Source organism: Canis lupus, chromosome 2 (assembly GCF_011100685.1).
Source record: "Canis lupus familiaris isolate Mischka breed German Shepherd chromosome 2, alternate assembly UU_Cfam_GSD_1.0, whole genome shotgun sequence".
Lineage (NCBI taxonomy): Eukaryota > Metazoa > Chordata > Mammalia > Carnivora > Canidae > Canis > Canis lupus.
In genome coordinates this window covers 82,239,891-82,253,804 of record NC_049223.1, presented here as the reverse complement: position 1 = coordinate 82,253,804, position 13,914 = coordinate 82,239,891, and the positions used below count along the sequence as shown (strand labels likewise).

The window sequence follows — 13,914 nt, the reverse complement described above, 5'->3', positions numbered from 1 at the left end:
ACTGAGTCTAACGCACTTCTGTTAAAACACACACACATACACACCCCGAAACAAAACAAAAAACCCCCCAAAAACCTATCTTCTCATCCACCCCTAGAAAGCATAAAAAGCAACTTGTCTAGGATGGAGATCACACAAATGATACTATCAGTGAGAAAAGAATGAATTACCCACTTAGGGTAGGTCTGCAAAGCATTTCAAGCCACTGGGGTGTCATTTCATGAACCAAAAGAACTAATTTACCAAATGGGTCCCCAGGGCCTGGGAGAACTAATGCACTGGCCACCAAGGAGTGGCTCCTTCTATTTCTCCATCACTTCGGTGCCTTTGGTGGAGAAAGAAGGGCCTGGGGCCGGAAGGAACCAGGAGGGTCCCTTGGTGCATCAGGACCCACAGGGAGGAGACTGTGCTCCTGCATCCGAGGGGAAGGGGAAGGGAGAGAAGGCAGAGGCGTTGGCCTCAGACACACCTGGGCCTGAATCTGGTTCTGCATCTCCTCGCTGGGTGAGTCGAGCAAACCTTAGCTTGGAGTTTCTACTGATCTGTGGAAAGGGGCTCCTAACACCTACCTCAGTGATGGGAAGGTTCACCGTGGCTGGTGGAAAGGCACGCCCACACTGGGGCCCGAAGGACGGGAGCTGCCCGTACAGCCCTGGCTGCACCCATCCGCCCCTCCGGCACCTCCTCGGGTGTCTGCACCACTGGTAACACCCATCAGGCTCTTGGGGGCACCAGGTACCCTGCGGGATGCCTTGAGTGCACTGGGTCATTTAATTCCTCAACAGGTCTGTGAAGTATGTAGTCACGTCATCCCGTTTCACTAATGGGGAAGTTGAGGCTCAGGGAAGTTAAGAAACTCTGCTAGTGTCATGGAGTGAGTAAGTGGCGGGGTTGGGACTCGAACCCTTGTCTCCCTAACTCCAGAGCCTGTGCAGTGGCTCTACTCTTGCCCTCGGAGAAGAGAGAGTTCACTGGTGACGTCATTTGGCATCATCCTGCCAGCGGGCTCTGGGGAGGGGGCTCCCCTGAGATGAAGAAATGGAGCCAAAGGCACAGTGGCTGGAAGACTTGACCGTGTGCTCTTTAGCCTATTGAAGGAACCCCCCAGAGACTGCTCTGTGGCGCTGGAAAACAGGAGAGGACCAAGACCTGAGGAGGAGGGAGGTCTGGCAAGATACCCAGGGGTTGAACCAGTCCTTGGGTGTGCAGGGATGGTTTTCTACAGGTGGACGTATTTGTCTCAAGGTTTTGCATTTTACTTGGCTGTTGTTACTTGTCACCATCACACAGGTGACAAAGCCGAGAGCCAAGAGCCCAGAGCGTCAGGCACATCCTTTTGTGAGCCCTGCACCACACCAGGTAAGAAACATCAAAAATACAAGGGACATTCAAGAAAGGAAAAAAACTGCACTTCTCTGAAGAAGTAGAGGCTTTGAGTACCTGCGTGTGTGTAGGAGTCCGTGGGGAGCATGTGTCCTTGGTCCTTATCTATCCCACGCGTACGGGCGTCTGAGTTACAGGTAAATGCGGAAAGAGCGTTTGCAAGCGGAGAACATGCAACGATGGCCGAGTTGTTTAAATGCACACAGAGGGAGGCACCTGACCAACTTCCCGACCCTTAGATGAGCGATTGCTAGGGAGTCAAGGGGAGAATGTCACTCTTCACACTAATAAATGTGCTCTGTGTTCACACTGATTGTGTGTGTGTGCCGTGCAAACACGTGTAGACATTCTCCTCTTGTGTAGACATCCTCCTCTTGCAGCTCCAGGCTGTTTCCCTAAGCCCCACGGTCCTCTGTCCCATTGTCCCCTCCTGGTGTCTTTTTTCTCTCCATCCCTTCGTTTCATAACTGTGGATATGAGGGTGACCCATGGCAGCCCGGGGGCATTGCTGGGAAGGGGTTGTAGCTTAGCTGTTGGGGTTCACGGCGGGCACACTCTCTGTGTACAGGTCTGGCCCCTTCCTCGTCCTCTTTTCCAGGGGCCCGACTTCCGGTTGCCCCCGTCTGGCAGATGCTTTGCCCTTTCCCGAGCACCTGTTAAACCCCACTCAGCCAAAGTCAACCGTGTGAATGAACCAAAGATACGACTCCCAGATTGGCCGGGATTTGCACGTGACCATTGTAATAAACAGAGCACCCATCTGCAGGGAGGGAGGGGGGCTCCCGAGGCATCCTTGCATTTATGTGTTTCACGCGTATGCGCGATGCTTTCTGAGCACCTGCCCTGGGTGCCCAGGGCAGTGAGTCTCCAGCTTCGTCATGGTCCACTAGATGCTCCCGGGAAGCAGTTGCTGCAAATGAGGATCCCTGGAACCTCCTCAGAGACTGTGGTTGGTCAGACATTGAGGCTAGAGGTCTACATCTTAACAAAAGAATTAAGCGGACCGGAGGGCAGTGAGCAAGGGGAGAGGGGTACACGGTGAGGTCAGAGGCCAGATTGCACAAGGTCGTGAGCTCACGCCTTCTAATCTAGAAACCTGGAACCAGTAAGTAGTTCAGTATGAACCCGACAGTCCATGGTGCTGGGTACACATTAGTAGGATGCTGGGTCATGTGCTAAAGACTCTGCTCTTCATCCCTCCCAACTCCTTCACCAACAGGGCTTCGGGGCCCCTTCCTGTCTCTGGGTCCTTGTTTCTCCATCCATCATTATACAAGGAGAATGCTGGAATGAATGAACCCAACATTGCCTTCCAGGACCCGGTAGCCTCATTTGGTTGCTGGGTGGCACAACCACACGTACTGGCTTCCTGGAGACAGTTCCGATATATGCCACTTGTCCCAGCTTCATTATCCCTAACACCCTCGTTGGCTCTCAGAAGTGTCCCAGTTTGGACATTAAATTATAAGGCCATTCTATTTATGGGAGAAGGGAGGTACACATGACACGGCTGTCAGCGATGGGCTAGGCTCTCTGCCTTGGTTCTGATTAGGAGATTTCTTTCTCTGAGTGAGGATGGTCTTGCAGACTTTCCAAAATGCCCAGGTAAGCTTTGAAGGGCACCAAATGCACATGGCACAGTTGCTCAGAATGATGCTCAAGAAGGTGAGGCGCTCGGCAGATACTGGTAGAGGCTGGTGAGTGCACGGGGGCCGGCGGGCAAGGCCTGAGCGAGCCTCGGGTGGGGTCTGGTTGATGGGGAAAGATGGCAGCGGGGAAATGGGGGGAGATCCCTATGGAGCAAGCCCATTTTCCAGCATGGTTCTCAACACCAGCTCACTGGGCCGGGAGGCCGGGGCTACTCTAGGAACGAGCACCATCACGTGCTCACAGTTGTGAGCCCCCGAGAGAGGGGGCGGGCTGTGGTTGAGAGACAGCTCTGGAGCCTCTCCCCCAAGTTCATATGTGTCTCCCAAGAAATGAGTCGTAAACGCACATGAGCCTGCGGGGAGGCGGGCGGGCGGGCAGAGACGCGGGTTCTGGGGCCGTTTTGTTACCTGAGATCACCTGGGGAGGAGCGGCGGTGGAAGCTGGGGTGGGGGAGAGAGGGAGACTAGTCATCTTTTTGGTTTAAATCAAGTAGACTCTAGAGGGTAATTGATCCCAGACTTTCTGTCTGAGATCTGGTCCTTTTGTACGTGGGTGAACATAAGGAGACACAGCTGCTAAAAGCCCCCTTTTTCATGTTAAGAAGCAATTTCTCAAAAATAAAATTCTTTAAGATCCTAGGAGGCACCCCAGGAGTTTCTAAAGTGAGTTTCTTGACATTTCAATGGCTGTTTTACAACCGGGGAAGAGGAGGCACAGAGAGAGAGAGAGAGAGAGAGAGAGAAGGAACTCAAGGAATGGGTGTTTGCTTTCTTTCCTCCTTGTTAGATTTTTTTTTGTTGTTGTTGTGTTTTGTTTTGACTTGATTTGAAGATTCTGGTGGGTGGGAATAATCTCACTGGAGAGGAAAATGAGTAACACTTGGTCAGTTTGTTTACCGTACGAACACGCTCACACACATCATTTGCAGAGGGCTTACTACGGGTTACGTGGCAAGGATGCAAAGACGCGTGAACGCCGACCCCCCTCCTTCTCCCACGCCCAAGCTCTCGGTGAGCTCTCCAGGCAGAGCTGCTCCTGATTGTCGCCCCAGAAAGTTTGTTCCCAGGACCCCCCTTACCCCCCACCCCAGTTACCGGTATTTGCATATGTGCTGACTTCTGTCTATATTGTCTTTATAACATAAAATGAACCTTTTTTAAGAGGGGGGAGGGGCAGAGGAAGCGTGCGAGAGAGCCTCAGGCAGGCTCCATGCCCAGCACACAGCCAGACTTGAGACGCGATCTCAGGACCCTGAGGTGGTGACCTGAGCTGAAATCGAGAGTCACACACTTAACCGTCCGAGCCACCCGGGCGCCCCCGAGGTGAACCATTTTAAGGCAAACAATTCAATGGTATCTAGTACGTCCATAATGTTGTGCGACCACCACCTCTATTTCTAAACTGTTTCCTGACCCCCCAGAATAAAACCCAGTACCCATTAAGCAGGTATTTCCCGTTCTCCTCTTCCCCCAGCCCCCGGCACGCATGTCTATTTGGACTTACCTAATCTGGGGAGTCCATGGAAATGGAATCCTGGTACCTTCTGCGTGCGGCTTCTTTCAGCTAACATACTATCTTTTGAGCTCCATCTGCATGGTGGGAGGTGTCCGTGCTGCATTCCTTTTCATGGCTGAGTAGTATCCCACTGTATGGACATACCGCAACTTGTTTATCCAATCATCTGTGGTAGGACGTTTGGGCTGTTTCCACCTTCTGGCTGTGGTGGGTAGTGCTTCTCCGAACATTTGTGTAGGACCTTCAGTCCGGATAACTGTTTTCACCTCTTTGGCTGTCTACCCAGGAGTGTGATTGCTCAGTCATAATGCGATTCCGTGTTTGACTTTTTGAGGAACCACCAAACCCATAGTATCCCATAGTGGCTGAACCATGACCACCCCTCGTTTGAGGTTCCTCCATAATATAACCAAAGGACTTCAAAGAACCGAATACTGATTTACAGATATACCATGACGCCTACGTTTCTTGGTTGGTCCGGTGGGGTCAGAATTACTGCTAATGAGACTCAGGTCAGGGGTTCAATCCCCAGCTGAGCAGTTAGCTCGGTAGAGGAGACAGTGAAAAATGCTGCCGGCTGCCACATGTTCCACCAACACCGCCTTGCCCTCTTGCAAAAGCTTGTTAGTGGCCCCAGGGGGTTGGAGCAAGAGTGGGTTTTTATGGTTCCAAATAAAAATCTAGCATCCAAGGCACAGTGGGACTAATTGGAAATCAGATGACCGCTTACTTCCGGTCTCGGTTCCACCTGATTTCTGCGGGCCCCTGGGGTCAATCGCTTAAACCAACCCCCCACCCCACCCCACCTGGAGCTTCAGTTTCTTCATCTCCAAAGTAGAATCCCGAATCCTTACTCCAAAGAGATGACCATGCAGCCTGAGCCCTCTGCGCACAGTAGGCTTCCTACCTGGTGGATGCCACCGGTACCTCCCAAGGGTGGGCAACTTGAGCCTGCGCCGGCGCCCGCCATCCCATCGCTCCTGCAGCAGGCTCCCCGCGGGCGACTCTCTGAGGTTGACTGACTGAGCTCCAATGGTGGTGCACTATTGTCCTCGGGGTTACACTGGCTGTTTTAAATTGTCCTATTTGCATGGAATGAAGCTTGCTATGGTAACAAGGTCTGGTGGCTGGAATCCAGGGCCCCAGTGAAAAAATGCAAAGCCTTGTGCTCTGGGACAAAGAGGAGCCAGATGGGTTTACCAACTTTAAGGTAACCTAGGGTTCTCCTGTGAAGAGGGAATGGGTAAACTGAGGCAGCAGGGCGTCAGCGCTCCCAGGAGAAAGGGGGTAAGCCCCTTTTTTTGGGGGGGCTTCCAGTCTCCTTCTCAGCCCTGTCGCCCCCCCCTCCCCAGTATGTAGCCAAAGCTAGGAAGCTTAGGACCTGGCTGAGGCCAGCTGTCTGGGTATAGGGTGCACAGACCAAGGGGTTCGGGTCTGTGGGGCACCCCGGGGCAGGGCGGGGAGCTCCTTCCGGGGAGGGCCGCCAGCGCAGGTGGGGGCGGGGGGAGGGCACTGGGGCACCAGCTCGCTCCCCTTGCGCGGTCCCCGCGCATCTCCAGGAGGTGAAGCCCGGCTGCCCCCCCCCCCCGCCCCCGTCCCCTCCCGGAGCTGCGTCCCCGACCCCTCCCGTGCACCCCTGTCCCCGGAGCACCCACCCCCTGCCCGGCCCTGCCCGGCCCTGCCCGGCCCTGCTGCCCAGGGTGCTGGGGCGCCTGCTGGCCCGGGCGGGGGCCGCCCCACCGCTGCCGGGAGGGGACCCAGGGCCGGCCTCGCAGCGCGCGCGCCCCCTGCCCCTCGCGGGCGGCGCCCCCTCGCGCCCCCGGGGGCCGCCGCCCGCCTCCCCCGCGCCCCGGGGAGGGTGTCCCCAGGGCGGGGGGCGCGGGGGGCCGAGGGTGCGCCCCGCTGCCGGCCCGGGCCCCCTCCGGAGCGCGCGGCGATGGTAGGCTCCGGCCCGGAGTGGAGCGCGGGCGGCGCGGTGTCCTTCCCGGCCGCGCTGGGCGCCCGCCGGGGTCTCGGGAGCTCCGCTCCTCCTCCTCCCCCTCCTCCCCCTCCTCCCCCTCCTCCTCCTCGGGCTCCTCCTCCTCCCCCGCCGCCTCGCTACCGCCGCGGCTCCGGCTGGAGGCGCCGCTGTCATTCCTGCGCCCCAGCAGCCGGCGCTGCCGGAGCCTGGGGGTCGGGGCGCGGGGGAGCCGGGCCACGGGGGGCCCAACAGGTAGAGCCGGGGGCGCCCGGCCGCGCCCCCCCAGCGCGCGCGCATCATGCAGCTCTTTGTCACCTCTCTCGCCCCCAGGCCAGCATCCTGAGCATGATGGAAGACAATAAGCAGCTCGCGCTCCGCATCGATGGGGCGGTCCAGTCGGCCAGCCAGGAGGTGACCAACCTGCGGGCCGAGCTCACGGCCACCAACCGGAGGCTGGCGGAGCTGAGCGGCGGCGGCGGCGGCGGCCCGGGCCCGGGAGCGGCGGCGGCGGCGGCGGACATGGAGAGCCAGCAGCTCGGCGCGCAAGGTAGGGGCGGGGGAGGGCGCGGGGCGCGCGGGGCGCCCGGGCCAGCTCGCCGCGCGGTGCAGCGCTTGCAGGCTGCTGTCATTCCGGGTCCACGCGGTCGCACGGGGCCCGGGGCGGCGCCCCTCCCGCGCCTGCAAGTGCCCTGTGGGAGGCACACGGCCCCCCGGCTCCGTGGGCAAACTTTGCATGCCCGGGGGCCTCTGCGCCCACCCGCGGCCGTGGGAAGGTGGAGAGGGTGGGGAGCCACAGCGCCCACAGCGCCCACAGCGCCCGCTGCGCCCGCAGCGCCCGCGCACCCCCGCGCCCCGGAGCGACCGCGAGCTCGGTTGGGGTACAGGGCTGGACCGGCTCGCACTTTTCTCCACGGAGGCCGAATCCCTGGGCTCGATTGCATCTGGACTTTATTCCCCCTCCACACACACACACACACACACACACACACACACACACACACATCTGAGATCGTGCAGACAGCGGAACCCAGCGATGCAACAGTAGATGCTCTGCTCAGCAGGGAGTTTCGATTTCCAGCAAATATAAACAGGAGAGCACTTTGCAGAGGGAAATCTTAGACCTCAAAGGCTGAGTGATGGGCTCCTGGAGAAAGGAAGGCTGAGGTGCTGGGGTGCAGGGGAGTCGCTGCTGGAAGGGACTGTTTGCACTTTAGAGGATGGGGATGGGGCAGGATGGTGGGGGGAGACAGCTGGACAGTGTTGACATTGACAGTGATGAAACCCTGAAACCCCCGGGGAGGGTTAAAGGTGGAGGAAGCATCCCAAAATGTCCTGTTTGGTTTCTGTGGATTGGAAAGTAAAAGGGCAGACTGGCCTTTCAGCCTTTTCCTTTTTTTTTTTTTTTTTTTTTTGCCTAATTGCTCTTTAAGAAATGGTATCACTGATCATTAATATCATTTCCTATTATAAAACCAAAACCGCTGAAATCCAGAGTTCGACAGAGAAACACGATCCAGCCCAGTAGGGCCACTTGTATAAATATGTCACTCGGTGAAGTATGAGGTACCAATAGCTCAGTGGTTCGGAGGAATTTTCTGGTTTGGTTGCTATTTCAAGAGCTTTCCCCTAAGTGTGGAGAGAGTGTCCGTGTTGGTGTTGATGCCTTCTCGCCCTCGGTTTCTGGTTGCTCCTTCCCTTCCCGGGGAAGGTGTGCTTTTTTTCTGGTGCGGGATCCTAAGGCTGTACATCAGTCTTACGTGGCGTTTCAAGTCCCGTGAACTTGGGACTTTGGGAGTCGGTCAGAAGTCTCAGGAATCCGGGCGGGAATTGGGTACTGAAGTAGCCATGATGTAATGGTGGGAAGGTGTTGGGAAGCGGTTATTTGCTGCAGTTTTCAAGGTAGGTATCGGCTTATTCTATCATTTATCCCTTGCTCTGTCATTGTGTGTGGAAGATGCTCTCCGCTGGCATCTGGAGGGGAAAAAAAAAAAAAAAAAAAAGGAAGCCAGACTGCACGGCAATGCTTTACTCTTCATCGGCAGAGACTCTTCCAACATTAGAGAAATAGCTCCGATCTGGCATTCTGCTAAGAATCAAAAAGCCGTGGTGAGGAGGGCTGAACAGTGCTGGTTTTTTCCCACCGTCCGGCCCCTTCCTCAGCCAGGAAAAAGTGAAGTGGCTTTCCCTCGAGCCCTGGGTCCAGTTGCAGGGCGAGCACGCTGAGGAGGTCAGGACGGCCGCGATCCACGTGCCCAACTTGGAAATGGAGATACTTAGCTGATGGTTAAATGGTTGTTGTCGTGGAGCAAGGGTGGGCGGTTTCCTTCTTCTCTTTTCCTACAAAAATGCACAAGGCTGTCCGAATGACTTTTGGATCTCCCCATATCCTTAAAAACACACGAAACCAGCATCTCCCTCGTGCTCACAGAGGTACTGCCCACGTCAGTAGCCGCCTGTGGGCCGTTGGATGAAGGATGGTCTTGATTTTCTCCCCTCTGTGTATCCTTGATATTTTTCGACCTCCACCAAGGGGGAATTTAGTGATTTCATAATCAGAGAATAAAATGTTAAAGGTTAAAAAAAGATTTTAAAAAATGTTAAAGGTTAACTCAATCGTTGGCCACATATCCCTCGAAATTGATGTGAATTTAAACCAAGGTGATGCTTGAAAAGACAACAAGCTCCCTGCCACCCCCCCCCCCCGCCCCTGCCATATAATCCAATAGGGCATCACTTACTTGTCTATACAGGGGTACCTCAAACTAGTACTTTTTGCCTCCGTGAGTTCTTTCGGTTTTGTTTTTATTTTCTTGTTTTGGTTTTCTCTCCTGACCTATGGGAGCGTTTTGCCAGAACAGAAACCCCCTGCAGACGTGGTCCGGTGGGTTTCTTCGGCTGGTGCTTTCGTGTTCCTAAAGGAAAGCGTGGGGTTCTCTCAAGCGAAGTCTAAAGTGCGGCCCAATTGGTTTCCTCGTGCTTCTTCATGACACACCTCCTGGAAGCTCAGCTCCTGGGGGTTCCTGACTGTTCTTCCGAATTCATCTCCTGTTTTAATTTTGTCTGTGCTGGTGAGATTTCATGGGCCCAAACCCTGGGAGCATTGGGTTGCTATTGAGTTGTCTTTTTGCAAAATCAAAGTTTTGAATGAAATGAGTATCTTTCAAAATGCATCTGGAGAAGTCATATTTTACTAAAGGGCATTATGCACATATTAAATGAATGCTAATGCACTTTTAATAATATTAGCACAAATGGTTACAGGGGAGAGTCACCTCTTGCTCTCCCCGCCAAGACTTCGTTAGATCTATCTTCAATTTTTTGGTTAAAAATTTTCTTTAATGAATTAAACGAGCTCATCAGTTCGCCATGGGAGTTTTGTTCCAGCGATGGTATCTGACGGTAGGTGAGTCAATGACGAAAACTTGGGTTTTCCTAGAGAGTTAATGCAGTGTGTCATTTAAACAAAATATTAACTTGGTTGGTACCCTGTGTGAGCTGGCATGGTTGCTACGTAACGGAGTCTAGAAAGTGAACTGCTGAAAATCTGGGCTTTCGACACTTTGCAGGATCTTCTTTCGGAATCTGTGTTGAAAGAACACTTGGCAGCCAGCCCATCTCCTCTCTCCCTGCTTCGAGTGAGTTGGATAATCCCTAATGAGGATGCTGGCATACAGCGTGGAGGGCATCCGTGCAGGGCGGCACATTTCACAGCTCCGGAGCTGCCTCTTGGGTTGGGGGGTGGGGGTCAAAACTGCCTTTGACAGGTGGACAGAAGGAGCCTCGGAAAGAACAGAGCCAAGCATTTGTTCCAATTTGTCTTGTTGTTGGTAGCCAGAGAACGGATTTGTTTAAAGTAACATTTCTAAGCTGTTTTCCTCAGCGTAACATCTCTGGAAAATGTGTTTAAAATGCTTGCTGTTCTTTGAGGGGAAAATATAGCAGTTTGTTTCTCCGAAAATGTCTTATCTGATGAATGACTAATATTAGATTCAATTGGTTGCTTTGCTATGCATAGAATAAAACAATTAAGCTCCATTGTACCCGATTCAAATAGGTGTTAACTGTATAGTCCATAAAATACGTGTGCCTAGTAGGATGTGTGCCTACTGCTATTAGTTTGTGGGCTTTTTTTTTTTTTTTGGAAGTAATTGTATTTATATGCCGATGCGAGTGGAAGTGCTGATAGCGTCTTTTTTGGGTGTTGAGGACTAGCAAGCAGCCTACTGCATGTGTTAGGATGGGGATGGAGAACAGGGTCGTTCTCTACACCTTGGTACATTTCCATAAGTAGATGCAAGTTTTTTTATTTATTTTTTTCTCCCTAGACGCTAAAATAGACTGTTACTTCAGGTCTGACTGTTCTTATATAGCGTCACTACAACACTGGAAATTCTTCAGTGAAGTATGAATTACCTCTGGACTAAATTGAATGTGTGAGCAGTCTGCAGAGACGCTAGACACTGTGGCTTTGCAAAATAAGTTCTGTCTTTTGGCATCCCCTTCCCAATTCATTCTACCTACGCTCTTGTTTTCCCAAGTAGACTTCTTCTTCTTTTTTTTTTTTTTTTTTGAAAAAGGATTTTTTTCAAATGGCAGAGGAGATGGAAGAAAATGAGGTGGGATCTCTGAGGCCTCCTGTTAGCTTGCCCCCAACGTATAGGGCTTGGGTCACGTACGTCTTGGTTTTCTGGCTGTATCAATGGGGCGAGAGAGACGTGTGTCTCTTCCTCATCTGCTAGGCCGTCAAGAGATGGGACTTCAAAGTTCTTCCCAAAAATCCCCATGCGTGGTCACAAAGAGATTACTTACAGATCAGTGCAGCATGGCTGAAATTAGTTATTGATTGCCTATTATTTACTGTCTTCCCATTGTCTTTGGAAAATGCCTTCCGAGGACCCCTTAAGTCAAGTTTCTGGCTCTGATTAATTTCACGCTTCCGATATTCCATGATTTACTGGTGCTTTTCAGAACTTCTTTGATATTAACCAGGGTCTAAGCCAAACTGATTTTATTAGTGGGAGCACTGCCCCATGTCCTCCCAGGGTAAGACAAGGTTTGTCCTCCTTCCCATGCCTTGACCCCTTACTCCCCAAGACCGCTGGCACTTTTTAGGAATCCCGTAGGTCATAATTTGTGACTTACTGGCTGCCAGTGAGCTTGTAGCAGATGGGCCTGGCAGGTGGGGAGTGCTGGTTGGAGCGTTGCCTACTTGCACAGTGCAAGTCATATGGGGCCCGGAAGGTCAAGCTTGGGGTCCTGGCCATGTCCGTTGCCTATTTTGTTTATATTTATTCCTGAGTTATATGGCTAAGGGGAGTGCGGTCAACATGAATTCCCCAGTTCTTTTCAGACGGTTTCCGGGATTGGTTTGTGTGAGCTTTGGCGCTTAGCTTCTTACCCCCTGCCATCCATCAGGCAAGGACACTACTTACTCTGCCCGCTGAGGCCGGGGAATGGGTTTTTAAGGGATCCTGTAAATGAAAATCAGTCTGTACCGTTTGGGCTGGGTATCAGGGTGAGTAACACATGGGATGACACGGGGTGCCACCAACAGCACTCATCACAGTATCTTAGTCACCTGAAATGCAGGCGGAGCAGGCTCAGGCAGGATCACTTAGGAAAAGCCAGCTTCCCAGAGTGACCATCCATCGTGGCAGATTGTATCTGATGGTTCAGAGCGGGTAAGGGTCCTGCTGGGCCATGTCACCGTCCTCAAGGTTCCCCGCCAGCCCCATCCCTACTGGAAGAAGAAGCTGGAGGAAGGCCAGGCAAAGGGCTCTCGTCTTCCTCCCCATGTGGTTGGATGAGACCAGAACATTCTTGCTTGTTTGAGGCAACCTCAGATCTAAGCGGTAGAGTCCAGGTTGTGCTCTGTGGGCATTCCTGCTTCCCCCTCGGAGTCCTAAGCTGCTAGAAACATGAAAGAAGCTGAACGCAGTTTTAATGAGTTTGGCAAGAACAACTGTTTGGGCAGGTGGCTTCCGTGTGGTGGGAAATCATCGGTTCTCAATTTGTTTTGGTGTCTTTGTTAACTTGGCCTTCCTGGACCTTTGGGTCAGGCTCCTGAAAAGCTCCCGTCCCCTTCTCCCTCTGATGAATTGAGACCCTCGCACGAGAGCTCAGGTGGAGCTTGTTAACAGGCAGCTCTGCAGGCAGAGCCCCCCCGAGGTCTCTGTGCTCTCCTGTGATGTGCAGCTTGGCCAGGAGGATGGAGAAAAATGGGAGCACCCCTGACCCATCCCCTTCCATCAGAGCAAGCGCTGGAGTACCCCTGTGGGGTGTCAAGGCCTTCTCTTACCGGTACCATCTCAGCTCTGCAGATGGTTTGAAGTAATGTGGATCATTAAGAGCAAAGTACCCTTTCAAGGAAGGTGGGGCCAGCGCTAATATTTTACGCTCACCTTTGGCGCTTCTTAATGGTTCTCGGAGCTCACCTCTTAAGTTTATCACAAAACACTAGGCATTCTGGAACCATCCTGACACCGTGTAGTTTTCACCTGGTGAGCGGTTTAACGTAGGACTAAATGAGGACTACTTTCAGCGCTCTTGTCGAACGTTTCAATAAATAAATATCGAATATTGTCCCAGGTGCTTCATACGCATAATTGGATCCCGTGCCCAGTGAGTTGGCAACTCCTCTGTGCATTTTTCAAAAGAGGAAGCTGGGACTGGGAGAGTTTAAGTCACGTGATATGGTAATGACTCTGATGGCACTGATGACAGCAAGCTTTGACATCGTGTCCACCCGGAGCCAGGTGTACTATTCCAAGTGCTTTCCTGTATTCATGCATTTCATTAATGCACTCAGTCCTTGTGATGACCTCTGAGGCAGGTACCATTCTTGTACCCATATCACACGTAAGAAAAATTGGGTAGAGAGATGATATGTTACTCCCAAAAGGGCATTCTTCTGCTAGATGACCAAGCTGTGGCGCGGCAGTCCATGCTCTCGCTCATTCCCCTTCGATGCCGAAGGTCACTCAGTGGGCAGTGACAGAGCCAGGAACCCAAGCCCACAGGGTCCCTCTCCTACTTTAAACCTATGTTGTCTCCAAAGTCAGAAGCATCCTTTGATTTGCTATGTTGAGAAGACTTGAGGGAGCTGTAGGCTTGTCTCTATTCTTAGGATTTCCTTAGGCTTCTAGTAATTTCTGCGTCCTTGTGATAAAATCATTGACAAGAGTGAGGGGAACAGCAATACCGCTCGCTTGAGTGTGAAGTTAGCTGCCAAAGAGAGAACTGGATCCTGCTTGCAAGATCTGCAACCCAGAGGTCACTTGTCACCAGAAAGAAGCGTCTGATCCTGGGCCTGGGGCCTCCTCCTTGGTGCACTTTGTGTGCTTTTTCTCTCTAGCGAAGCGTGAGTCCTGGTGAAGCTGGAGTCTTGTGGTCTCCTTATTCTCCGT

The 13,914-nt window shown here is 52.9% G+C and overlaps 1 protein-coding gene across 4 annotated transcripts in view; it reads left to right on the top strand.

Moving 5' to 3' along the window:
- Positions 1-13,914, top strand: part of KAZN (kazrin, periplakin interacting protein) — a 1,012,902-nt gene that overhangs the window by 581,279 nt on the left and 417,709 nt on the right. For all 4 annotated transcript variants that reach the window (XR_005356153.1, XM_038531936.1, XM_038531937.1 and 1 more), the window contains exon 3: positions 6,839-7,055. Coding sequence is in view for 3 of the 4 variants with exons in the window: in XM_038531936.1 (XP_038387864.1) it covers positions 6,839-7,055 (217 nt within the window). In the remaining variant the exon portion in view is untranslated. The remainder of the gene's footprint in view (positions 1-6,838; positions 7,056-13,914) is intronic.